Genomic DNA, 26907 nt, shown 5'->3' with positions numbered 1-26907 from the left:
AAAACATAAAGGAGCTCTGTAAATTTAAAGCATTCCTTAAAGAATATGTATTAAAACATAGTTTTTACTCGATTAGAGAATCCATGCAGCATAAAATTGGCATAAATAAATGATCAGGTTAATCAATTATAAAGTGGACATTCTAGATTGTAATTTACCCATACAAGTATTAGAGGAGTCTTGTGATCTATTTCTTTTGATTGAAGCAGGTTCTTCTGCATTATGTAATTCAATGATAAATTGTGTGTGTAAAATATATATATATATATATATATATATATATTAAAAAAAAATAGGGAAACATTCCACGCGGGAAAAATATATTTAAAAACAAAGATGATGTGACTTACCATACGAAAGCGCTGGCAGGTCGATAGAAACACAAACAAACACATACATACACACAAAATTCTAGCTTTCGCAACCAATGGTTGCTTCGTCAGGAAAGAGGGAAGGAGAGGGAAAGACGAAAGGATGTGGGTTTTAAGGGAGAGGGTAAGGAGTCATTCCAATCCCGGGAGCGGAAAGACTTACCTTAGGGGGAAAAAAGGACAGGTATACACTCGCACACACACACATATCCATCCGCACATACACAGACACAAGCAGACATTTGTAAAGGCAAAGAGTTTGGGCAGAGATGTCAGTCGAGGCGGAAGTACAGAGGCAAAGATGTTGTTGAAAGACAGGTGAGGTATGAGCGGCGGCAACTTGAAATTAACGGAGGTTGAGGCCTGGCAGATAACGAGAAGAGAGGATATACTGCAGGGCGAGTTCCCATCTCTGGGGTTCTGACAGGTTGGTGTTAGTGGGAAGTATCCAGATTACCCGGGCGGTGTAACACTGTGCCAAGATGTGCTGGCCGTGCACCAAGGCATGTTTAGCCACAGGGTGATCCTCATTACCAACAAACACTGTCTGCCTGTGTCCATTCATGCGAATGGACAGTTTGTTGCTGGTCATTCCCACATAGAATGCATCACAGTGTAGGCAGGTCAGTTGGTAAATCACGTGGGTGCTTTCACACGTGGCTCTGCCTTTGATCGTGTACACCTTCCGGGTTACAGGACTGGAGTAGGTGGTGGTGGGAGGGTTCATGGGACAGGTTTTACACCGGGGGCGGTTACAAGGATAGGAGCCAGAGGGTAGGGAAGGTGGTTTGGGGATTTCATAGGGATGAACTAACAGGTTACGTAGGTTAGGTGGACAGCAGAAAGACACTCTTGGTGGAGTGGGGAGGATTTCATGAAGGATGGATCTCATTTCAGGGCATGATTTGAGGAAGTCGTATCCCTGCTGGAGAGCCACATTCAGGGTCTGGTCCAGTCCCGGAAAGTATCCTGTCACAAGTGGGGCACTTTTGTGGTTCTTCTGTGGGAGGTTCTGGGTTTGAGGGGACGAGGAAGTGGCTCTGGTTATTTGCTTCTGTACCAGGTTGGGAGGGTAGTTGGGGGATGTGAAAGCTGTTTTCAGGTTGTTGGTGTAATGGTTTAGGGATTCCAGACTGGAGCAGATTCGTTTGCCACGACGACCTAGGCTGTAGGGAAGGGACCGTTTGATGTGGAATGGGTGGCAGCTGTCATAATGGAGGTACTGTTGCTTGTTGGTGGGTTTGATGTGGACGGACATGTGAAGCTGGCCATTGGACAGATGGAGGTCAACGTCAAGGAAAGTGGCATGGGATTTGGAGTAGGACCAGGTGAATCTGATGGAACCAAAGGAGTTGAGGTTGGAGAGGAAATTCTGGAGTTCTTCTTCACTGTGAGTCCAGATCATGAAGATGTCATCAATAAATCTGTACCAAACTTTGGGTTGGCAGGCCTGGGTAACCAAGAAGGCTTCCTCTAGGTGACCCATGAATAGGTTGGCGTACGAGGGGGCCATCCTGGTACCCATGGCTGTTCCCTTTAATTGTTGGTATGTCTGGCCTTCAAAAGTGAAGAAGTTGTGGGTCAGGATGAAGCTGGCTAAGGTAATGAGGAAAGAGGTTTTAGGTAGGGTGGCAGGTGATCGGCATGAAAGGAACTGTTTGTGAACTAGATACGGTGGATTTTATAGTGGCGGTAGTGTTGCCTTTTAATATGTCTGCTTGTGTCTGTATATGTGTGGATGGATATGTGTGTGTGTGTGTGCGCGACTGTATACCCGTCGTTTTTTCCCCCTAAGGTAAGTCTTTCCACTCCCGGGATTGGAATGACTCCTTACCCTCTCCTTTAAAACCCACATCCTTTTGTCTTTCCCTCTCCTTCCCTCTTTCCTGATGAAGCAACCATTGGTTGCGAAAGCTAGAATTTTGTGTGTATATTTGTGTTTGTTTGTGTGTCTATCGACGTGCCAGCGCTTTTGTTTGGTAAGTCACATCATCTTTGTTTTTAGATATATTTTTCCCACGTGGAATGTTTCCCTCTATTTTATATATATATATATAAAACATTCCATATATATATATATATATATATATATATATATATATATATATATATATATATATATATATATATATATATATATATTCATTATCTGATGTGACAAAATAATGTACATATGTATGTATAATGACGACATCCATACAGATGAATAAATAAATAAATAAATAAACAATATCCAGAATGGTCCACCACAGGGTCAAGTGAATTTCTTAGTTGTGTCCAGTTTTGTAGGTGTTTGTTGTAACATCAAATTATCTCCTACTTGCTGTAGCAGCATTCAGACATTCTTTCAACTACAGCTTCTGTGTTGTGGCAGCGTTGTTCTACTGAACTCTCTTCCAAATAAACTTTAATCATTTAGCTAACATAGTACGATGAAATCACATATTCTCTTATAATGGCCTCTGAACTCTCAAGTGGCTGTACTATTGAGTGGTGAATGCTTTTGCAACAGTCTCAGTGGTCATGTTTTCAATTTTTATCATAATAAAATTATGAGGGAAATAATCATTGATAGACAAAATATATCTGTTATTTTGGGCCGTGACAGGAAACAGTCCCATGATATTGAGTTCCACAATTTTGAAATGTCCTACTGATTCAAGTACAATTTGAAAAGCTATATTTGGTCTTTATCCTTTCATGCTTTTCTTGCAAGGTAGATAAATTTGAATATAAAATTCTATATCTTTCTTTTGGTGTGGCTACCAATAATGGCATGCATGCACACTTGCTTGTTGCTTTTTTCCATTATTACATGCCTCTATGCAATCACGTCATTGTTGCACTATGTGGTTGCAGATAGCCTTTGGTACTACTGTCCATTCTCTGATGGATTAATTAATTCATTAAGATAACTAATTTCTTACACTCATAACTGGATTTTTGTGCCTTTTTTAATTCCTCACTAAGGATGTTGTCAACTTGCAGCATCCTGTTTCATCCCACATACTTGCAAGCTTGTTAATTATTGCAACAGTTCTGTTTCTTTTATTTATTATATGCTTCTTATTTAATCTGATCCTTGTCCACATTCTTTTTCCTTCTCTACAATCAGTTTTTGTCATCTCCTTCTCTATCAGTTTTTGTCATCTCCTTCTCTATCAGCTATTACATGTGACATTACTTATATCTGGATTCATTCTATCTGCTGTATCAACTTTCCCTTACTCTTATTGTGCTATAATGTCTCCTAATATCATTTCATCCTTCACCTGTCCTGACATTCCACCCTCCTCATCATCACCTGTCTTACCACTAATGGCAATAATGCTGGTACTCCAAAAGCGTTTGTGAGAGGCTGCGTATTTAAATCTTCTTGTTTCATTCGGAATTAGACTTAAATAGCTTAGCAGAATTTGTTTCCAGTTTATATTTCTTAAATGTTTCTACTACTCTAAATGATTAATTGGGAAATCTCTAGAGTGTGAGTTTGCATTGTTGTCTAATGATCACTGACATATTTTACTTTGTTTCAGGTGTCTGCACTTTCAGAAACACAAGCAACTGAAGTGAGAGATGCTTTTGTTAAAGGAATTTATGGTCGTGTTTTCATATATATTGTGAACAAAATCAACTACACTATAAATAAACAGGATGTACCGACAAAAAATTCAATTGGTGTCCTTGATATTTTTGGTTTTGAGAATTTTAAGTCAAATAGGTAAGAATATCTGTATTTGATGTAATTATATAGGAGTGTTAGATCTAATGCACATACCTGTACAACTTATTTACAACTTATACAAAACAGACTCATGTTTCAAAGTTTTACTCCTTCAAAGAAATCACCTGCATTGTGTATGACCAATTGCCAGTGATGTAGAAGTCATAGAACACCCTTAGCACTGCCAGTTGTGTTGATAGTTTGATTGGAGCAGTCTGTTGCCTGATGAATCTCTCCAACACTTCTGAAGTGTATGCTGTGGAGTGCTTTCTTTAATTTAGTAATCAATTTGAAGTCACTAGTCCTTAAGTCTGGGTAGTGTGGTAGGTGGTACGGTACATCTCAGCCCCATTGAGAACAGCCAGCCACAACTTGCACCATACACGCCTGAGCATTGTCCTGCAAAATGATGGGTAGGTCCTGCAGAATGTGTTGCCACTTCTTACTTGAGCTGTTCATTTTTGGAACACAACTGTGACTAGTTTATTGATAGAAGTAGCAACTCTTCTTGTAGGACCCACCCATGATTTTAAAGGACAATGTTCAGGAGCATATGCCACAAGTTGTGAAATGCTGTACCTCTCACTATACTCCCCAGACTTAAGCCCTTGTGACTTCAACTTGATTCCTAAATTGAAGAAACATCTTCATGACTTTCGCTTCAGAACTGTTGCAAAGTTCTGTCAGGCAATAGACCACTCCACTTGAACTATCAACATAATTTGTAGCTAATCCATTTTACCTGCTTTGTTGATCTCTGTAGCTGACACTTCTTCTCTTGATCATTGTAACAGACTGAAAACTGTCAGTGATAAAAAGGATAGTTCCAGTGACGTATCTCATACAATATGTAATGTTAGAAATCCATCTCATTTTCTTTCACTAGTGACATATTTGTGCACAATGGCCAGTTCAAGTTTCACAATTCTCTGTTGTATGCAGGTAAGAGAAATACTGCACTTTGTTACTGTTCTTGATATCAATGTTTTGTGCAGTAAACATATTCTTCATCAAATAAAAGGACAGTCATCTTAAATATCCAAGCACAGTGACAGTGTTGAGTGGCAAAATGTGAAAACTATTGGCACTAATTAACCCTGTTTCTACTGGTCTGATTAGGTGAAGCTTCCTGTACAGGTCAATATAGTTATTGCATCTGCAGTTTCTTGTTACAGCATCTTTCAGCATACATGTTATGCATTTTGTATTTGAAGATGGTTTCTGACACAATGAAGTTACGTGGTTGCTTGTCAGTTGCAGACAGGCAATTTTGGAGGAGGGGTGGCTATTTAAAGACAGTGGTTTCTGAAACTACTTAAAGTTTTGAAAATCAGATGGATTAGATTTTGCTATTTAGTGTGGATCATAAGATTTTACTGTTACCTAGTTTAAGAAAAATGTTGAATGTTAGTAAATTATAAAAGTATGTGGAACATTGTTAAGCTACCGAGTTATAAATCCCATACTCACAAGTATGGCTTTCATCTTGAAAACAATATTTTATAATTACAAATTATTCAGAATTTTAGTTAATGTCTTAATTAATTAGTAAGATGCTTCACCTGATTAAAAAAAATACAGTAAGAAAAGTACAGTGTTGAAGTTAAGTATCTTGTAAGCATTAAGGCAATCAAAATTATGAGGTTCTGAACTTTCAGTATCTCTTACCTTGGAAGATTATTAGTTACAAATAATTTAAAGTGTATTATCTAGTTTTGAATGAATATTAACAGCCCATTGTATTCTGTCTATTAGCTCAAAGTGTTTCCTCATTACTTACGATAGTTGAAATTTCAAGTAGCTATAACTTTTAATAAACTGAGCTTCTAGTGAAACTAATTGTATCATCCGAATCAGGTAGATAAATATAACCAACTGAACTATAGATTTAAATGGAATTTTGCATAAATAACAATCTGACTCATTTAGATACATTTTACATATTGCCTGTGCAGGTGCATTAGATATAGCACGAAAAAGTGAAACAAAAATTTGGTTATTCATGGTTGTAGGAAGGACTTCCACATCACTGGTATTGGTTTATACACAGTGCTGGTGACTACTTTGAAGGACAGTAGAACTTTGAAACAAGTATCTGTTTTGTATAAATTGTAAATAAGTAGTTGCCACTATTAAAGTTCCAACACTCAAATATATGTGTAGGCTTTAACAATATTTTGCATTTGAAGAATACACCCATAATACTTTTTTTAGCAACTCCATTTGTTTTGAACAATTGACCACTCAGAATTTTTCTTCTTAGTAAGATATGTGGGATTTTTAACTAATTAGCTATCAAAGTCTCTCCCTTGTAATATAATTATTTTTCTGGTCAGTCTTCTGTTAATACAGTTTAACCATTTAGAAACATTTCATACATAACTTTGAGTTCCATGTTTCATTTTGTCCCCTTTGATATGAGGAAAAAAGATGAGAACCCATTGGCTCTAGATTCTGTGTGGGATCTTGTCCTGCTGAATAGCTGATGCATCAGCCTCTGTAGTAGTCATTCATTGGAAGGTCTTAAAGTTAACACACTTACGTGGCAGTTGTTAAAGATGGCTTATGAAACTGACACTGCTACTTCTCATTCAAATCTCATCACAGGGTGTGTGGAGTAAGTAAAATTGGTGTTTATACAACTGCTTTATTACAGTGAACAGACACAGGCTCCATGGGAGCATACCTAAAACCACTTCAAAGTCAGTGTCCATAGCTGAAGATCAAACAACAGAGTATCACAACCAGTTCATAGAGCAAATTCAACAGAAAACCACAGTTCAGTAAGTGTAGGCTGATGCGCCATGGTCAAGGTAAACACAGCACTGGCGTGACTAGGTAGTGCAGGCTCTCTTATCACAGAGTTTTCCTGAAATGTGTTGCCTGCCATACCTGTCACTCAGGGTGTTGGTGGCAGCTGCTCAAGTTAGGCCCTCATGGTACCCACAATGTTGAGAGACTCAAAGTAAAGAGTCAATTTTCATCTTCTGCAATGAAAGTGGCCTAGTCTGTTCCTTTCTTTAAGTCAAGTCTAAATTAAATTAAGATTATATCTAAAAACAAAGATGATGTGACTTATCAAACGAAAGTGCTGGCAGGTCGATAGACACACAAACATACACACAAAATTCAAGCTTTCACAACAAATGGTTGCTTCATCAGGAAAGAGGGAAGAAGAGGGAAAGACAAAAGGATGTGGGTTTTAAGGGAGAGGGTAAGGAGTCATTCCAATCCCGGGAGCGGAAAGACTTACCTTGTTTTTGTTGTTGTGGTCTTCAGTCCTGAGACTGGTTTGATGCAGCTCTCCATGCTACTCTATCCTGTGCAAGCTTTTTCATCTCCCAGTACCTACTGCAACCTACATCCTTCTGAATCTGCTTAGTGTATTCATCTCTTGGTCTCCCTCTACGATTTTTACCCTCCACGCTGCCCTCCAATACTAAATTGGTGATCCCTTGATGCCTCAGAACATGTCCTACCAACCGATCCCTTCTTCTGGTCAAGTTGTGCCACAAACTTCTCTTCTCCCCAATCCTATTCAATACTTCCTCATTAGTTATGTGATCTACCCATCTAATCTTCAGCATTCTTCTGTAGCACCACATTTCGAAAGCTTCTATTCTCTTCTTGTCCAAACTATTTATCGTCCATGTTTCACTTCCATACATGGCTACACTCCATACGAATACTTTCAGAAATGACTTCCTGACACTTAAATCAATACTGGATGTTAACAAATTTCTCTTCTTCAGAAACGATTTCCTTGCTATTGCCAGCCTACATTTTATATCCTCTCTACTTCGACCATCATCAGTTATTTTGCTCCCCAAATAGCAAAACTCCTTTACTACTTTAAGTGCCTCATTTCCTAATCTAATTCCCTCAGCATCACCCGACTTAATTAGACTACATTCCATTATCCTTGTTTTGCTTTTGTTGATGTTCATCTTATATCCTCCTTTCAAGACACTGTCCATTCCATTCAACTGCTCTTCCAAGTCCTTTGCTGTCTCTGACAGAATTACAATGTCATCGGCGAACCTCAAAGTTTTTATTTCTTCTCCATGAATTTTAATACCTACTCCGAATTTTTCTTTTGTTTCCTTTACTGCTTGCTCAATATACAGATTGGACAACATCGGGGAGAGGCTACAACCCTGTCTTACTCCCTTCCCAACCACTGCTTCCCTTTCATGTCCCTCGACTCTTATAACTGCCATCTGGTTTCTGTACAAATTGTAAATAGCCTTTCGCTCCCTGTATTTTACCCCTGCCACCTTTAGAATTTGAAAGAGAGTATTCCAGTCAACATTGTCAAAAGCTTTCTCTAAGTCTACAAATGCTAGAAACGTAGGTTTGCCTTTCCTTAATCTTTCTTCTAAGATAAGTCGTCAGGTCAGTATTGCCTCACGTGTTCCAGTGTTTCTACGGAATCCAAACTGATCTCCCCCGAGGTTGGCTTCTACTAGTTTTTCCATTTGTCTGTAAAGAATTCGTGTTAGTATTTTGCAGCTGTGACTTATTAAGCTGATAGTTCGGTAATTTTCACATCTGTCAACACCTGCTTTCTTTGGGATTGGAATTATTATATTCTTCTTGAAGTCTGAGGGTATTTCGCCTGTTTCATACATCTTGCTCACCAGATGGTAGAGTTTTGTCAGGACTGGCTCTCCCAAGGCCGTCAGTAGTTCCAATGGAATATTGTCTACTCCGGGGGCCTTGTTTCGACTCAGGTCTTTCAGTGCTCTGTCAAACTCTTCACGCAGTATCATATCTCCCATTTCATCTTCATCTACATCCTCTTCCATTTCCATAATATTGTCCTCAAGTACATCGCCCTTGTATAGACCCTCTATATACTCCTTCCACCTTTCTGCTTTCCCTTCTTTGCTTAGAACTGGGTTTCCATCTGAGCTCTTGATATTCATACAAGTGGTTCTCTTATCTCCAAAGGTCTCTTTAATTTTCCTGTAGGCGGTATCTATCTTACCCCCAGTGAGATAGGCCTCTACATCCTTACATTTGTCCTCTAGCCATCCCTGCTTAGCCATTTTGCACTTCCTGTCGATCTCATTTTTGAGACGTTTGTATTCCTTTTTGCCTGTTTCACTTACTGCATTTTTATATTTTCTCTTTTCATCAATTAAATTCAATATTTCTTCTGTTACCCAAGGATTTCTACTAGCCCTCGTCTTTTTACCTACTTGATCCTCTGCTGCCTTCACTACTTCATCCCTCAAAGCTACCCATTCTTCTTCTACTGTATTTATTTCCCCCATTCCTGTCAATTGCTCCCTTATGCTCTCCCTGAATCTCTGTACAACCTCTGGTTCTTTTAGTTTATCCAGGTCCCATCTCCTTAAATTCCCACCTTTTTGCAGTTTCTTCAGTTTTAATCTACAGGTCATAACCAATAGATTGTGGTCAGAGTCCACATCTGCCCCTGGAAATGTCTTACAATTTAAAACCTGGTTCCTAAATCTCTGTCTTACCATTATATAATCTATCTGATACCTTTTAGTATCTCCAGGGTTCTTCCATGTATACAACCTTCTTTCATGATTCTTAAACCAAGTGTTAGCTATGATTATGTTGTGCTCTGTGCAAAATTCGACCAGGCGGCTTCCTCTTTCATTTCTGTCCCCCAATCCATATTCACCTACTATGTTTCCTTCTCTCCCTTTTCCTACACTCGAATTCCAGTCACCCATGACTATTAAATTTTCGTCTCCCTTCACAATCTGAATAATTTCTTTTATTTCATCATACATTTCTTCAATTTCTTCGTCATCTGCAGAGCTAGTTGACATATAAACTTGTACTACTGTAGTAGGTGTGGGCTTCGTATCTATCTTGGCCACAATGATGCGTTCACTATGCTGTTTGTAGTAGCTTACCCACATTCCTATTTTCCTATTCATTATTAAACCTACTCCTGCATTACCCCTATTTGATTTTGTGTTTATAACCCTGTAGTCACCTGACCAGAAGTCTTGTTCCTCCTGCCACTGAACTTCACTAATTCCCACTATATCTAACTTCAACCTATCCATTTCCCTTTTTAAATTTTCTAACCTACCTGCCCGATTAAGGGATCTGACATTCCACGCTCCGATCCGTAGAACGCCAGTTTTCTTTCTCCTGATAACGACATCCTCTTGAGTAGTCCCCGCCCGGAGATCTGAATGGAGGACTATTTTACCTCCGGAATATTTTACCCAAGAGGACGCCATCATCATGTAATCATACAGTAAAGCTGCATGCCCTCGGGAAAAATTAGGGGGAAAAAAGGACAGGTATACACTCGCACACACACACATATCCATCCGCACATACACATTTTTCCCACATGGAATGTTTCCTTCTATTATATTCATATCATTAAATTAAGATTATATACTTTTACCATTAGTTTTTAGTACTCCTGATGCCATTCTTTAGTGTTTAAGTGACTTAGTGGCTTAGTTAGTTTTGATTCAGAACTAGCAAATAGGGAACTGAAATTACAGGATGAAGTTGCAAGAAATTGTATGAAAGAGGAAACACAGTTATGAGGCATCTGTTGTACAGCTCAAATGTCGGCGCATCACTGCAGGTATAATTGTACATGATAGGTCTTGGAGCCACAGTCATGGTGGTGACACACAATTGTAGGCCAGTGATAAGAATCTTTCTTCCTTGTGATTTATAATTTCATGGGAAATGATAAGATTTACAGAAATAAAGATTATCATGATTCTACTCAGTGATGAATATGAGAAATGCTGAATGATCATTATTATATCCATCACTTCTTAGTATTTGGAGGAATAATGTTGTAAAATATGGGTACAAAAATGATGTTACTGAATCCAGAGAAAGCCACCAACAATACAAATGGAATAAAATATTCAAAATCTTATGGAAAATGAGGATAAAGTACAGAGACAGCTGAATAATGTGTGATATATGTAAAAATCAAGTTAGAGTAGTAACAGTGGAATATGAAAAAGGAAAGTTTCTATTGAAATAGATTCTTTAACTAATGTGTCAAACAAACAACAAAGGAGGGGAGTAATACAGAACAGCAATAAAAATCAAAGTGGAACTCGCAACTGGGAATGACTGATGTATTAACCCTCATCCAACTGTATTACATGTGGCACTGTTTGTGTCTAAATGCTTCTAGTAAGAGGCTGCTTGCACAGCTAATTACCAGAAGCATCCAGTTTGACCATTGATTTTATGTAATTAGAAAAACAAACAATATATGGTCTTAGCCTGCACTAAGTTCATTGTGTAGTATCTCTCCTTGTCATTTAAGTAAAGCCAGCCAGTATCAGCGAAGAGTTGTAGGTCTCCCTTTACCAGATCTTTGCTAGAGACAATCTCTTCAGGAATTAGCAGCTCAAATATGTTGAGTCTTTTGGTCTTCAGTGTTTTGCACTGGAAGATTATATGTAGTGGGGTTTCATCTCCTACACCACATAGTTTACACGAAGGGGCTTTTCTCTGTACCCATCACGGATAGATGTTTCTTGAAGTTCCTGTGGCCAGTGATTGAACTTACCATAATTTTAATCTGCCTCCTATTCAAGCCCAGGATTGCAGAACTTCTCTTTAAACATGTTTTTTGATGTCATTAGCTTGCTATGTTTTTGTTTTTGGGTCTCAGTCCAAAGTTCTGTGTTCTGCCTCCTGATCCAGCTATACAGTTTAGATTTTGTCATCGCTGTAGTGACAGTCAGGTTAGGTCATTGCCCCTGTCCTGGCTAGCCTATCAGCTTGCCAGCCATACCTGAATGACCACAGACCCACAGCAGGTTTGCCCTAATACTTTCCCTGAGCCTCACAAGGGATTTGTGTTATTCTGCAATGAACTTTGATTTTGTTGCAGGGGGTGATAGAAATTTCAGAGCTGCTGTGCTGTCTGAATGAATGTAGATGCTACTATCCTTGTAGCACCTATGTAGATTGTCCCCACACACATTCTATTAGCAGATCTCCACCTGGAATGCCATAGCCAGCTTCCCTAGGGAGGAAGCTCCCTTGTACACTTTATACTCTGGCCCCAGCACCTTCACCAGTTTCAGCTCATTGGCAAGCAAGGCTGTGTCTCTTGAATGGTGTCATGGTTCATTATTCCATTGCTCCTTGCTTGCAATTGTTCAATGAAAAGTTTGTTGAAGTATCTGGAAGCTATTATGTAGTAAGCCAGCAGTTATCTGACCATTACTATATTTACTACATTCATTATCTACATTAGTGTGAAATTCTGGATATCCTAAAGATTTACAATATTTTTCCAGTTTTCAACCTGTCTGCCCCTGGCTTACCTCTGTTCTACTCAGAAGATGTAATTGGGGTAATTGGGGCATGTCCAGCATGGTCTCCAGTCTAGCAGTGAATGTGCTACTAATTATGCCTGTTATGACTAGGCAAAATAAGTTATCGTAGGTATTATTTTGTGCCTGTGCCTGTGTGTGTGTGTGTGTGTGTGTGTGTGTGTGAAACGTTCAATGACAAGGTTATCAGCACCTATATGAAAATGAGTAGAAACAAAAATGGTGAGAATGTAGAAAATGTGAAAGAAGAAATAAAAAGCAGTCCGAGATAAATTTGCTTGCAACCTCTCCCAATCTCACCCATAATCACCCACACAATCACATTAACTCACATCACATAAGACCATGTTAAAAATGGTCAGATGTTATAAAATTGGTAATTAAAACATAGATAAGACAAGAGGAAATCATAAATAGAATCACAGGAAAATGTGGGTGGCTGATCATTACAGTTTTTTTTTTTTTTTGAGTCATCAGTATCCTGACTGGTCTGATGTAGCCTGCCATGAATTCCTCTCCCGTGCCTACCTTTTCATCTCAGAGTAGCACTTGAAACCTACATGCTCAATTTTCACCAGATGTATTTCTATCTTTGCCTCCCTCTACTGCTTTTATCCTCTATAGCTCTCTTTAGTACAATGAAGGTTATTTCCTGATATCTTAACAGATGTCGTATCATCCTGTCCTTTCTTGTTGGCAGTGTTTTCCATATGTTCCTTTCCTCACTGATTCTGCAGAGAACCTTCTCATTCCTTATCTTATTAGTTCACCTAATTTTCAACATTCTTCTGTAGCACCATATCTCAAACAGTTTGATTCTCTCATTCTGGTGACAAATTAAAAAGTTCATCCTAAAATCATGCTGAACATCACACAAATCCTTAAAAAATTTGAAATAGAGATCAAATTGGGTGACAAATGAGCTGATGCCCTTTTGTCTGAATACAAAGTACAGTCTATTAAAATGTGCTGTTGGAGTTTCACTGCAAAGTCCTTACATGTCTTCCATACAGTCCCAATCTCTGCTCATGAGATTTCCATATTTTTGAGGCCCTGAAGAAAAAAATTCATAGCCATTGATTTGCTTCAAGTGAAGAGATGCACATCTGGGTACGATCATTGCTCTGTAGGCAAATGCAGAAGTTTTTCCATGAAGGTGCTTACTGTCTTGTCTCACGGTGGAATAAATGTACTAACAGTTATGGTGATTATTTTTGAAACAGTAAACAGTTCACTTACATTTTCCATGTGTCGCATTTTCATTTGACTGCACCTTATACATAATTAGTTACAGGTATTTGTACAATGTAATATGCTAAATTATACTATTATATTCTCCTTCAACAGCTTTGAACAGCTGTGCATCAATTATGCAAATGAAAACTTGCAACAGTTCTTTGTGCGACACATATTTAAATTAGAGCAGGAAGAATATACACAAGAAGGAATAAACTGGAAACACATGGAATTTGTGGACAATCAGGAGATCTTGGATCTAATTGGAATGAAACCTATCAATATTATGGCACTCATTGATGAAGAATCTAAATTTCCAAAGGTAAGGCTATTTATATTACAGCTTAAAATACGCAGAGGGAAATGCAGTTACAATATTTTTGTAATATATTTTGTTTGAGTGCATAACTTTAGTGATAAGAATATAAAGTTAAACCATATGCATAAATTTCGTAATAGATATGTGATTACATTTCTGTGTGTACTGCACTCGTACATTGTTCCAACATGTGGAAATACAGTGGCTATTTTTTATGCTTAACTAAGTGCGGCAAGAAATGGATTTTTTAAATGTAATTCTTGACAAATAAAAGAATGAATGAGAACTGACATAATTGTACAGAAACATAACTATAGTTCGATTAAAATTACTTAGTAGTTGATGTCTGCCACTTCCCACTTTGTTTTGTTGCCACATCAGTTGCTGCCTACTGATTGGTTAAGAGAGACACACAAACATGATGAGTCACTTCACAAGTGCTGTTACTTAACATTTAATGTGAAGCAATGTTAGAAGCAGCCTTTGTGAGGCATGACAGGAATGTGATATGCTCTTTCAGTAGCTGCTTTTAAATGAGCAATGACTGAACAGCAGCAGACAAAGCATATTGTAGTCCTGAATTTAAACTAACGTTTTAACGCAACCAAAACCTCACGATGTGCTGTGTGTCCAAAAAATGGCAGTCAACAGTCTGCGGCAGAACTATTAATCGTGCTCACTTTGTTCATGGCGATTAAAGCTGACTTCTATGAGTAAACTTAAGATGGAAGAATTTCAGTTGATGCACTAAAAGCAAACTGTATTTATTTCTCACTTTCATTGGTTACCTGAGCTGCTACTGTAACAACCAATGAGAAGTCCTGTTTACAGAATATAGGCGACACTTGCAAATTCCAAATTAAAAAAAAAAAGAATGATAGGAAGAAAAACTAAGAGCAAATAAAAAATACACAATGATAGTATGTTGATGAAAATTTTGTGGCAAAGTATTTGAAATAAAAAAGAATTGTATTTACAGCAATTTATTGAACAAAAATAATAAGTCACTTTGATAAGATTTAAAATTTAAAAATAAAAAGTTGCAAAACATGCAGCGAGATTTGAATGCACGTCCATCATCAGGTATGTATTGTGACCACTACACTACACCACTGTACTGCAACACTGTTACATTTATGACTTTCCAGAACATTTTGCAATGGTGATTTGCTGCCTTAAAAACGTTTGACTTCAAGTCGGAAGATTATCTTATGTAGGTCAATCTATGTGATGACAAAGATTGTACACCAGTATGTGATGCAGAGTCACATCTTGTGCAAAAGGATACAGTAATGTTTGGTTAGTGCTATGCATCACGTTACCATCATTGTGTGTATGCTACGATGTCTGATGAAATGCAAAATAAAAGGGGTGGGCTCAGGAATTGGGTTCCAAAATTCCAAATAGATCAAGAAAGAAAGCTGGACAAGCAGTTGGATATTTACTGACTGATTGTTCTGGAAGACTGGCAAGGACAGACAGTTTGGTCATGATGTTGAGAGGTCTGATCGGAGGAAATGTCAACCAACAATTAATTTTTACAGACTGCAGATTATAGGATATGTTTGTTACTTGAGATCATTTTTATTTTCCTTTTATTGTATTGCAAATTGACACATTTTGTGCATATAATTCATTCTTCAAATTAATGTATTTCATAGGAAAGAAAATTAAATTAATAGAAACAGGTGTCATTCCTTGCTGTAGACTTTCACTGAAATTAGATGCTCTCAGTGGAACAACTTAGTTAAAATATTGCTTCATTTCTCAGACTTGTCTCTGCCAAAAACTAGTAAAAAATGAAGGTAATCATTTTCTGAGAAACCTAGTGAAAACGCAGGATACTGAAGTGTGGTGTTAGCTACACTTTTAGGGATCTTGTCAAATAGAGCAACTGGTGTTGTATGGTTTGTTAACTTACAAGTAATTTATTAACATCAAATACTCTTTTATCAAATGAAGACAGTGGAAAATGCTTTTTATCAAGTAGAAACATATACAAGTGCCAACAGAAAATCTCACAAATAATAAAGTTTGTAACCAGGTTTTCTTCATCTGGCATGTAAGGGCTAAGTATGAGAGGCTATAAGGCAGTTAAAAAGTATGCATGTAAGTCACATAGTATCTCAGATTAGTGGAGATGCAGCTACGTAAACCAGGACTGGAATCAACAGTGAAATTTTAGCAACAAATGAGATTTGAAAACCTAAGAATTTAGACCTGAAGAGAGGGAAAATGAGGAGTTTGAGATAAGAGTAGGATACTTGAAAGTGTAAGTGAGACAGAAGTGGCAACAATGTTGAAAAGAGAAAGAAGAAACCAATTGTCATGACACAGAATCCAAGGAAGGAAAAGGCAATGAGTCCACAACAACATCAGAAAACAGCAAATAAATGAACATAGCTACTGGATTAAAAGACAGTTGACAAAATGGAAAAATATACATTGTGTACTTAAACTCCTCTCCTGACCAGTCTGTCTGGAGGAAAACAGTGTGGAGTACCTGGATTGTCTTATGAAAAACTTTTTGGTAGAGCCAAAAATTCTCTCTTGTTTGTCTCAACCCTCTTTGAGGCATTCCATGTGACAAAATGTTTGGCATCAATATGGTCTTGCAAATCCCGTATTACAAGTGACAGAGAGAACAACAACAGAATTAATGTAAGTTGAAGCCAGGTTGATGGTAAATAATGAAGCACATGTCATAGAGTGAGATTCTACTTGTGGTAGTCAGAAAAACATGGAGAGAGGAAGGATTAAATCTGACTATGTTGTTATTTACAGAAGAATGGAAAAGCTGTTGGAAGTCAGTTACAGGAAAGATCATTTTGTGTTCTGGAGAAATGCAGAAGCAAATAAGGCAATTCTAACCTTAATACATTGGAGCCTAACAGGTTGGCAATCCAGTTAATACTTGGACCCTGATGAAATTTGCTACAATTTACAATTTTTTAGTAAATTTACTAATCCACTTACCTCTTTAGGCAGTATATCAGCTTAACCTTCCATCCTTCCTCTTTATGAATATGTATACATTTAGCACAAATAAATTATACAGGGATTTGTAGATATTACTCTAAAGATAATGTTTTTCAGCATTTTTATTTTCCCTGAAGTGCACAAAATTTTTGTAAGTCATACGGAATGGTAGGCTATTGATTTAAAATCACTTGTCAGCGGGAAATACTAAATGCTTCATTTATAGGTAAAGTTTTTTATTGTGAAATGTTTTTTCCTCATTTTTACAAATTAAAGAACTTCACTCAGGTATGAAATCTTTCAAAACACTTGTGAACATGAAGGCCTGTGTAACATGGCCTACAGTAGTATCTGGTCTCTCTGCTCCCTACCTTTACTGAGATTTCCCTTTTTCCCAACAGACCTTGCATCTTCTAGCTGTGTTTGGTTTCTTTCTGTTGGTGGCAGTCTCTCAGGAAAATGACATGCTGTGAGTCTGTTTGCACTTGCAACTCAAGATACTGAATGTATGTCTTTATTTAGTTCTGCTCCTCCTTTTTGAACCAATTGTTTTGCTAATTTATAGAGAAAAATGTGCTAATGTACACTTTTTTGATATTTTTATATTGTGAATAATGTTGGCATTCACTGCTGCCCTCATAAAAATATGGAAGAAAATCTTTGTTCACCATTTTCCAGTCTTTCGTTGGAAGGGATAGTAACCATCAGCTGGTTTCCTCTGTCAACACCTGTTTTAGACAAGTTGTAGTCTAGTACAACATGTAGCTTTTCCACCTCAACATATCCACACCTGGATATATGTGAAGCAGTCATCTTATGCTTTGTTGGCAACATGTGTACATCATATTTATCTTTCCATTTCAAGCAGAAAAGGTGTCCTTTACAACAAAATGTCATTTCTCCTTTCTTTAGTTATCAATTTATTAGGTCTTTAGGCAGATCTGTCCTGTTCTTCATCACAGTTCCAACTCCCAATGTATTTCTTTCCCATAGTTCTTCAAGGATGCAGGACTTCACATGTATTTTTACCAAATACGAGGAACATAGCCTCAGCAGCAGGGATTTGACAGAATTGTCAACATTTTCTTTTCCTCCAGTATAAACTTCAGCATTTCACATGTAACCTGTTTGAGCATCACTTACGACACACAGTTTTATTCCATATTTCTCTGGTTTTTATTTCATATAAACATAGAATCCAATTCTTCCTTAAAAAGGACATATTGCTTCATCCACAGTCATATTTCATGATGGATAAAATACTTTGTGCATCTTTATGTGAAAAAGTCCCAAACATGTGTTATTTTATACAGAGGGTCATGGCCTGGTTCTTGTAGAGGTATCCATAGCACATTATTGTTTACATGCAGCATCCTGAATATGGAAAAAAATCTGTCTCATGACTTTAGCTGAGACGCAAATGATGAAGTAAGGACAGGGTCTTCAGACCAATAATCCCTAAGTTTAGGTTTCTTTACAATGCACATATGCAAAACAATTGCAAAAACTTGATATACTTCATGTATCCTCACTGGTCTCCATTTCTTCCATAAAGATTTTGGTTTGATCCTTTTCTGACAGCAAAGTTCAGAAATAATGTCATTAGCATATATATTTGTCTCTGACTTTACTTTTAGAAACATACTGTGATCAAAAAATTGCAACAAACAGTCTGGTTCTGTTGATATTGTATCAACAGGAACCTGAATTCCACTCTTTTCTTCAAACACAGGTAATCCAGGGACTGCATCAAAATGACAACATTCATTATGAAGGGCAGGCTGTTGAACTAAATGACAAACCTGACTATTAGAAACTTGTGCATTAGCTTCTTCATGCTCACTACCATTGTTTCTATCAGCAATACAGGTTTTGCTCTCCAGTTCACATGAGTCATTGTTGTTTTCTGAAAAATTGCCAATGTCGTTCTAAAGATCGTCAAGTTTTGAGCAATTATTCAAGAGTTCTTAAATCTCTGAGTTTGACAAGCGATATCTGGTAGCCATATTCACTATTTATATGTTTTTACACGTGGGAAGGATGCACACAATAGCACAACATGGCAGCTGATAAAGAACAAAACAACCTTCAACGATATTCCAAGCACCCATGCAGTTCACATAACACTGGTACCATTCATGAGAGACTGGCATGTGCTAGCCATCAACAATGCACTTATGACAAACAAAATAATTAGTCACACCACTTACAAATGTAAAACACATGCTTAAGTCACAAATAAATAAATTGGAAGTGAGGAAGGTATGACATACACAGATGAGGTTTCTGCACTTTTGTCTTCTTGATGAGGTATCATTATTCTTGACCTCATATGTTATGTCCAAAAAAGAACAGAGGATATGATATGGTCCAAAGTAGCACATTACTAACTCTCACTTTTCTCACAGGCATAAAAATCCATACCAAGTCTCTTGAGCTGTACATAACTAACTGGTGCTTGGCATTATAGCACTCACTGTCTATCTCCTGAGCATGCAGTGTCTGTATGTGAACCTGCTGCCTTGCTTGTTCAGTCCTAGTGATGAGGTTCTTCGTGTAATTATCCTGAGGGTTGCCTAGTTGAAACTGGAACAGTGTTTCTATTGTTGTTTCAGCCTTGCAACTTTGGAACAGGGAGAATATTGTGAATCCTGTCATGTTATGCTTTGCTGTGTTGTATGTGAGTGTTATGATGGCAGTGCTGTTCCCCAGTCTCCCTGTTTGACATCAGTGTATTTTAAGAGTGTATCTGCTAACATCTTATTAAAGCAATCTGTGACAGTATTTGTCTGTGGGTGGTATGCGGTTGTCATCTTGTGGGTGGCTTTGCAACTTGAAATTACCTCTGGTACTAGTCTCAACTACGAAACTTCTCCTCAGTTGGAGATCATCACATCGGGTGCTCTGCACTTCAAAATGCCACTGTCTGCAAGGAACTTTTCAATTTCTGGAGCTTTGGCAGACTGCACAGCTTCAGTGACAGCATAATGAGTGAGGTAGTGGTCCAGATCCATCAATTCTCATTTGTCATCTTCAGAAACCTCTCCAAGAGGTGTGTTCCAGTTCAGTGGAATGTCACTGCCGCAGGCAAACTGAGTACCAGATGCTCCAGAGGTAACTGCAACATGTGCATCCAACCCTGGCATTTCTTACAGTGGCACACATAGTGTTCCATGAGCCAGTAGAGACCTGGCCAGTGGTACCTGTGTCTGATGAAAATGCTCCAGGATTGCTGCTTGTATATGAACTAGGATGATGAGCAACCATTTCTGCCCCATTGGATCATAGTTCCTCTTATACAGTGTTCTGTTTATTACTTGGAATCCTCCTTTGGTTGGTTCCTCATTCTTCAAGGTTTTTATGGTTTTTGGCAATGATGGATCTTCTGTCTTTTCAACAGCAATGGCATTTAATGCAGTGGGGACTGAGATTTATCCATGCTGCTGTGTTTAACCAAAGGATTCCTTAAAAGACAGTCAGCATCCTTGTGTTTGCGTCTGTTTCTGTATACTATGGTTACATCATACACCTGAAACCTCAGTGCCCATCTTTCCAATCAATCCAACAGAGCCTTCAGACTTGTCAGCCAGCATAGGGAATGGCAGTCTATCACTGCGGTGAATGCTTTGCCAAATAAATATGGTCAGAACTTGTTGATGGACCAAATAACTGCAAAGCACTCTTTCTTAGTTGTACAGTAGGTCACCTCGAACTTTGAATTGTGAGCTATTTCCTTTTAAGCACTTCTCTGAATCTGCACTAAAACTGAATCTACCCATAACTGCTAACATGGTTTACAATGCCTCCTGGACTACCCCTTGCCTAGTTGGCGACAGTCTGTATGAATTCTGGCTAAGTGGTGGATGATTCCCAGCATTGTTACAGTGTTTTACAATAGGCTGCGCTTGGCCTGTGTCCCCCCCCCCCCCCCCCCCCTTCCCCTGGAATCTGGATTTGGAAGCAAATCGAAATCAACCAGAAAGTCTGTTACTCAACCAACATTGTTCTCAGTTCTATTGGCAGTTTGATAGCTTCCTTCCCTGTGTTTTGGTATTGGAGCACAATTCTTCGCTGATAACACTAAGCTGCCCTTCCAGGACTGCTTTGGCTGTTCCTGCACATGTTCCTTTTGGGATACATTGTGGCTGCTCATGACAGTCAGTGATCCAAGGTTTGCTTTGACCACCTACAATACTTGTGAGCACTGCTGGCCTGTAGACTTATTTTGCAACCCTAAGTAGCCTTTTATAATAAATGAAAAACTTCACAATTTTACTGATGATCTTGACTGAAGACTGATGCTAGAGGTTGAAAATATCACTTCAGTTGTAAATTTCTTTTATTATCGTGACTGGTTTTGGGCTCTCATAAGGCCATCCTCAGTTGTCGCAACTGTGCTGTGGCCCCGAGCTCCGCGGTGGATATGTACTAGGTTTGGTTTGCTAACTACGAGCACAGAACTCCCTGTTCTGTTTGTCAGTTAGACATAAATGAAATTTCCTGACATCTTGCTGACTGTTGTCCATGGAGATTTTACATCTGTGGTGGCCTCACTACCATAGATGATTGGCTTGCTTAGATGTCGACAGCTAGTCGAGTGGCTGATATCTATGTGTGGGGATGGATAATGGCTATGGTGTGTTGGAGAGTGACCTTGTACAGGGTATGGTAATGGGCTTCATCCCACAGGTTGACTAATATTGTCTGCATTTGACTGGTATGAATAGACCTGCTGTCATGGTTGAAGTCTGGCAGCATCTTAATTGTCAAAAACTCTCCCTCTTTTTTCTGCAGTAGCTTACATTGTCCAGGGCATCCACAGTGAAAGCACACCAGCATGTTATCCTCTGTCCTCCAAATGACTGTTCTTCTTTGAGGTGCTATACTTGGTGTAGGAGTTGGTAGTATTTGCGTTGGTCAAATGCTGGTTGTCATTTGATGGCTGTGGCATAAGTCCAAGTTGGCCAAGTCCATTCTTCCTGGTGTGACCAGCTGATGGTGGAGACTGGTACTAAAGATCAATACATCTCTTTGTCATCAGTGCCTATTATGTCCTGACATATCATGTAAACATTCATGACTCCTCCAGTCTGACAGTTCTAGTGGCCTTAAAATTCTGTATTTCTTTTCTCACTACCTGGCATAAGAGATGTGAGGCTGTGCTAGTCTTCCACTACTGCTACAGGGATCTCATTTGAGAGTCAGTCATACTCCTTGCATCCAAGTCTTTTTCTGCTGTGTTTACTCAACGTGCTGGCACCACTTCGTGAATTTCTAGGTTGTTGCAAAATCCTTTCCAGAAGAGCTTTTGTTCATGTCTTACGAACTCCTTTCATCAGGTGTAATGTTTCGCCAGCTTCTATCATGTTTGGATTTAATATGTGGTATAAGGCCAAAACATCCTGTTTGTAGGTCTGTATCTTTCCCCCATTATGCTGGGTCCTTTTCTTCAGTTGTTCTTCCGCTAAGTGGACTTGCTGCTGGTTGTCGCCAAATGTTTTCTTCACTTCAGCACTGAATATATCCCAGCTATTGATCTGTTTGTTTTTGTTCTTGAACCACTGCTGGGCTGTGCCATCCAAGTAAAAACATCAATTTGTGGAACACATTATGTCATCCCATTTGTTTATTTGGTGACTCAGTAAAATCTTTTGTTGGCTCCTGACTAGCATCTACGGAAAACACTGATGGATGCCTGATATGAAGCTGACCTACTGGTGGCTTGAAATAAATTGTTGAATATACAGACCACGAGAATGATATATTGCTTACATTCCAGTTCCTGTCCCTGTAGGAGACAGCTTGTACATTGCCTAATTGGAGCCATGGTGATATGAATGTTTTGAAGTACCTGGCATCTCCATCAAATAATGTCGTATCATAACCACACTCAAGTCAAAATCTGAAAGCAGGGCCATCAGTGAAATACGGTGCTTATCACTTAATGCATGTTTGTTATGAACACCAGTGTACAGCCAGAACAGAACTGACCTCCTGGATAGAGAGTGCAGGTTTTTAAACTAACATTGAATATTTTAGAAAGCTTGTATTAATACAGGCATTGAATATCCCAGAATATACAAACATTACAAATATGAGATATTTCAAGAACATTCCAGAAATGATAAATACTAAATAAGAAGTAAATGTTTAAACTGGCAACCTGTAGCACATCAGCCAATGACACTGACTGCTGTGCCACACTGCATGCATGGCAGATTGCAGCAATGTGATTTGTTGCTCATGTTATAGCCACCTCTCACAAAATTAATATGGCTATCATAAACAAGAAGGTTAGCATGCAGTTGAAGTGAATCATCACTGATTTTGCAGCATTAGTATATTTGAGTGAGAGAATGACTATATGAAAAATTGATGATTACTTAATTTTGACAGCATTGTCTAGGGGACATATCTTCTGTGAAATTCTGTTAATAATTGTCCAGGTTGTGATTTTGAGATTAAAAGACCCATCTTCTTCTTGGTTGTTTATTCTGTTTGAAAATAATTTGTGCATATTTGCTGTTGACACAAGGTTCCATTTCCATATTAGTTACAGTCAAAACATTTGTGTCAACTGAACCATGACTCAGAACAGATTATTTATGAAACTGGTTTTATTTGAGAATGAGATTTTCACTCTGCAGCGGAGTGTGCGCTGATATGAAACTTCCTGGCAGATTAAAACTGTGTGCCCAACCGAGACTCAAACTCGGGATCTTTGCCTTTCGCGGGCAAGTGCTCTACCAACTGAGCTACCGAAGCACGACTCACGCCCGGTACTCACAGCCTTACTTCTGCCTGGTTTGATTTGTTTCTGTGTTTAAATTAATAGTGTATGTACCAGTATGACTAATTCTTTAAAGTTTGCATAATCTTGGATTCAAAACATACTGTACATTCTTATCAATATAAAAAATGATAAAGGAGTAATAATTACTGAAATGCGTATTAATAAACCAAGCTCTCTTACAGAAACCAAGAAACACACAAAGGTGTTCAAAAGAGTGTCAGAAACACTAGCAGATTGGTAGATTCAATTTGGAGTAGCGAGCATCTAGCTTAGATTGTTACAACGTCAAGGGAGAAATACCAATCACTTCAGTAATAACTGGCACCAAAAGTCAGAGACTCAAAATATTTCCTTATAATGAAATTTCATGTTTCATGTGTATAATCTTAAAATAATGTATCTTATCTTGTGATTACACTAGAATAATTTATAGTACTATTGTTATTGCTATTAAGCTGACAACCTTAAATTAAAAAACAGATCAGAAGGAGAAGTAGTAGTAGCAGCAGCAGCAATAGTAATAGTAATAGTGGTGATTTATTGATCTACCACAGGCATTGGATTGAATTGAAATCAGATATTGATATAATTCCTTTAGCTCCCATGGTGGCATAGGGCATCCAGAAGAACTCGTCATCAATCTTTCTCTTTGGCCACTACCCTCAGGTTCGACCAGTTCTTGCCAAATCTCCTTACTTACCATACTACTCTCCTCTTCCATGTACCCCTGGATCTGCCTCTCTTCCTTGTTCCCTGAGGATTCCATTCCAATGCCTTCTTCTTGATTGCACCATCTGGCTTTCTCAGTGTGCACCCTAGCATCTCCACTTTCTCTCACATATCTGGTCTTCTGTATGTATCTGATTTGTTTTCCTGCAGAGCTCCTCATTGCTTTTTTTCTGAATACTAGATATTCATGATGCACTGTAGACACCTCTTAATAAAGCGCTGTAACTGTGATGTTTTCTTCTTGTCTGCTTCCCAACTTCCACTGGGACACAGGAGGGCACCCTTGACATTTGTATTAAACTTTTAATTTTTATTTTGCATGTGATGCTTCTGTTTCAGCATACTGGACACAATTGTGTGAAGGAAGCATTTGCCTTATTTAAGTGGTTCTTCATGTCTTCTCCAGCTTCACCATCTTCTGTCACCACCCTGCCCACATACAAGAATGAGTTGACATTCTCTACATGTTGCTCCCTTAAAAACAGAGGCTATTCCATGTTCCTAGAATTTACTATCATTTCCGTTTTTACCTATATCTACCTAGAGGCCAGCAGTCTCTGCTTCTTTTTTCAAAGATTTTAATTTATCTTCATATCTGTCAGCCTTTGAGCTAATAAAACTATGTTGTCTGTGAAGTTCAAAACCTCCAGAGGTTAGTGGATTCCCCACTGAATTCCTCTTCTCCAAAAACTTAAAGAGACAATTATCTAGATGTTGGGGAGAACAGCCTGGGAATTAAGACATATCACAAGAAAGAAGGACCTCTAATAACATTTGGAATAAAATTAACTGTAGGAAAGAACTGAAACAAAAGTTACATCTTTGTAAGACAAGAGCACAGAAGATGAAGAGTGTGCTGAGGCAAACAAAAGACTGGGAAAAGCAGAGATAAAAGGAAATGGACAGATTGAGCAGGCATGGTTAGCAGAAGCTGCAGGACAAGAGAATATTATGGGTCTGTACAATATCATCCAATGGCTGTCAATGAAGAACTTAAGACATGAAGGACCAGTTAAGAGCAAGGATGCCATGATGATTACAACCCAACAGGCACAACTGACAAATGTGGGAGGAGCATTTCAACAAATTATTAAATTGTGTAGACAACTGTGAGGAACACATGAGAAATCTTCCAGAGGAAGTCAAAGATGATCAAGATATAAATCTGCTGTGTCCCACAATATACAAAATTAGTTTGCTTTGAGAAGCCCAAAAATACAATAGCTCCAGGCCTAGACAACATAGCACTGGAATTCATAAAAGCTGATGTAGAAATTACTGTTAAAATGCTGCCCTACCCCCATTGTTGAAGCCTATTTGGCTAAATGAGAAATCCCTAAAAGAGTGGAAAAAGTGCTTGGTAGCTCGCAAAACTCAAATACTGCTGTGATGAAATGCATGCTAATATGACAAGGCTAGTAAGGCCCTGAACCATTTGTAAAATTCTAAGACGTCTATTTTTTTACCTTTGCACACGTCATTACTGTCATTACCATGACACACAAAATGAGCAAAATAATTAAACGTTGTCAAATTTAGACTGCATGTCTATCTCAGACATGGATCATTGTGTATGAAATTACCCATCTCCATTCTGAAATGAAAGTCTCTTAAATATACATAATGTTGATGCAACACTTGTACTAGTTCAGAACTCCTTCGAGAAATTTTCATATGATGTGCAAAGGTTTTTTGCTCCATGTAAAATGTTTTAGTTAGTTCAGTTATGCATCCATGTTCACTGATCCTAGTAGATGTTGATAGATTCTCATCCTGTGGAAAGACTCCAAGAAATCACCTTAATAAGCCACTCCATTTATTTATACATTAAAATTATCAAAAAATTTGAATTTTTTTTTCTTTTCTTGTTTGCTTCATACTTTTCTTTTGTGTTTGTTTCAGGGAACTGATAAAACCATGTTAAATAAAGTGCACAGAAATCATGGCAGTGACAAATATTTTCTCAAACCTATTTCAGAACATGAACAAGTATTTGGTTTGAACCATTTTGCAGGGACTGTGTATTATGATGTTAATGGTGAGTGTAGATTATCACATTCTGTTAACATAATGCATTTATAGTATCTCTTATTAATACTCTGTATGTTGATTAACAGTTAAAATGTGCTGTTTGCAGTTAAAAAATAAAAATAAAAAGTTATTTAGAAGAGAAACTCATATGGATCCTTATCGTAGTCTATTTGTGCTAGAGAATGACTTATTACTTTTTTCATAATACAGTGACTCTGTTCGCCCAAATCTGGTAAGTTTTGAGCAAGTAATAATTTGCTCTAGTTTCAGCCTGAGTTCCTCTAGCCACACCATGCTGCAAGCAGCAGTCAAGTCCCACAAAGACAAATTCTGGTTTTAGGACTTTCTGGAATTCTGATTCACTGTACAGTGTACAGTGTACACTAGGACTTGTTTGCAAC

General features: G+C 38.1%; 1 protein-coding gene across 1 annotated transcript in view; it reads left to right on the top strand.

Annotated features, from left to right (window-relative positions):
- LOC126484845 (myosin-VIIa-like) overlaps positions 1–26907 on the top strand; it is a 406864-nt gene that overhangs the window by 79329 nt on the left and 300628 nt on the right. The window contains exons 8-10 of the mRNA XM_050108441.1: positions 3908–4092; positions 13767–13977; positions 26378–26513. Of these exons, the coding sequence (XP_049964398.1) occupies positions 3908–4092; positions 13767–13977; positions 26378–26513 (532 nt within the window). The remainder of the gene's footprint in view (positions 1–3907; positions 4093–13766; positions 13978–26377; positions 26514–26907) is intronic.

The sequence above is a fragment of the Schistocerca serialis genome, chromosome 6 (genome assembly GCF_023864345.2).
Source record: "Schistocerca serialis cubense isolate TAMUIC-IGC-003099 chromosome 6, iqSchSeri2.2, whole genome shotgun sequence".
In the NCBI taxonomy this organism is placed as follows: domain Eukaryota; kingdom Metazoa; phylum Arthropoda; class Insecta; order Orthoptera; family Acrididae; genus Schistocerca; species Schistocerca serialis.
This window is presented reverse-complemented; position numbering and strand designations above follow the sequence as displayed.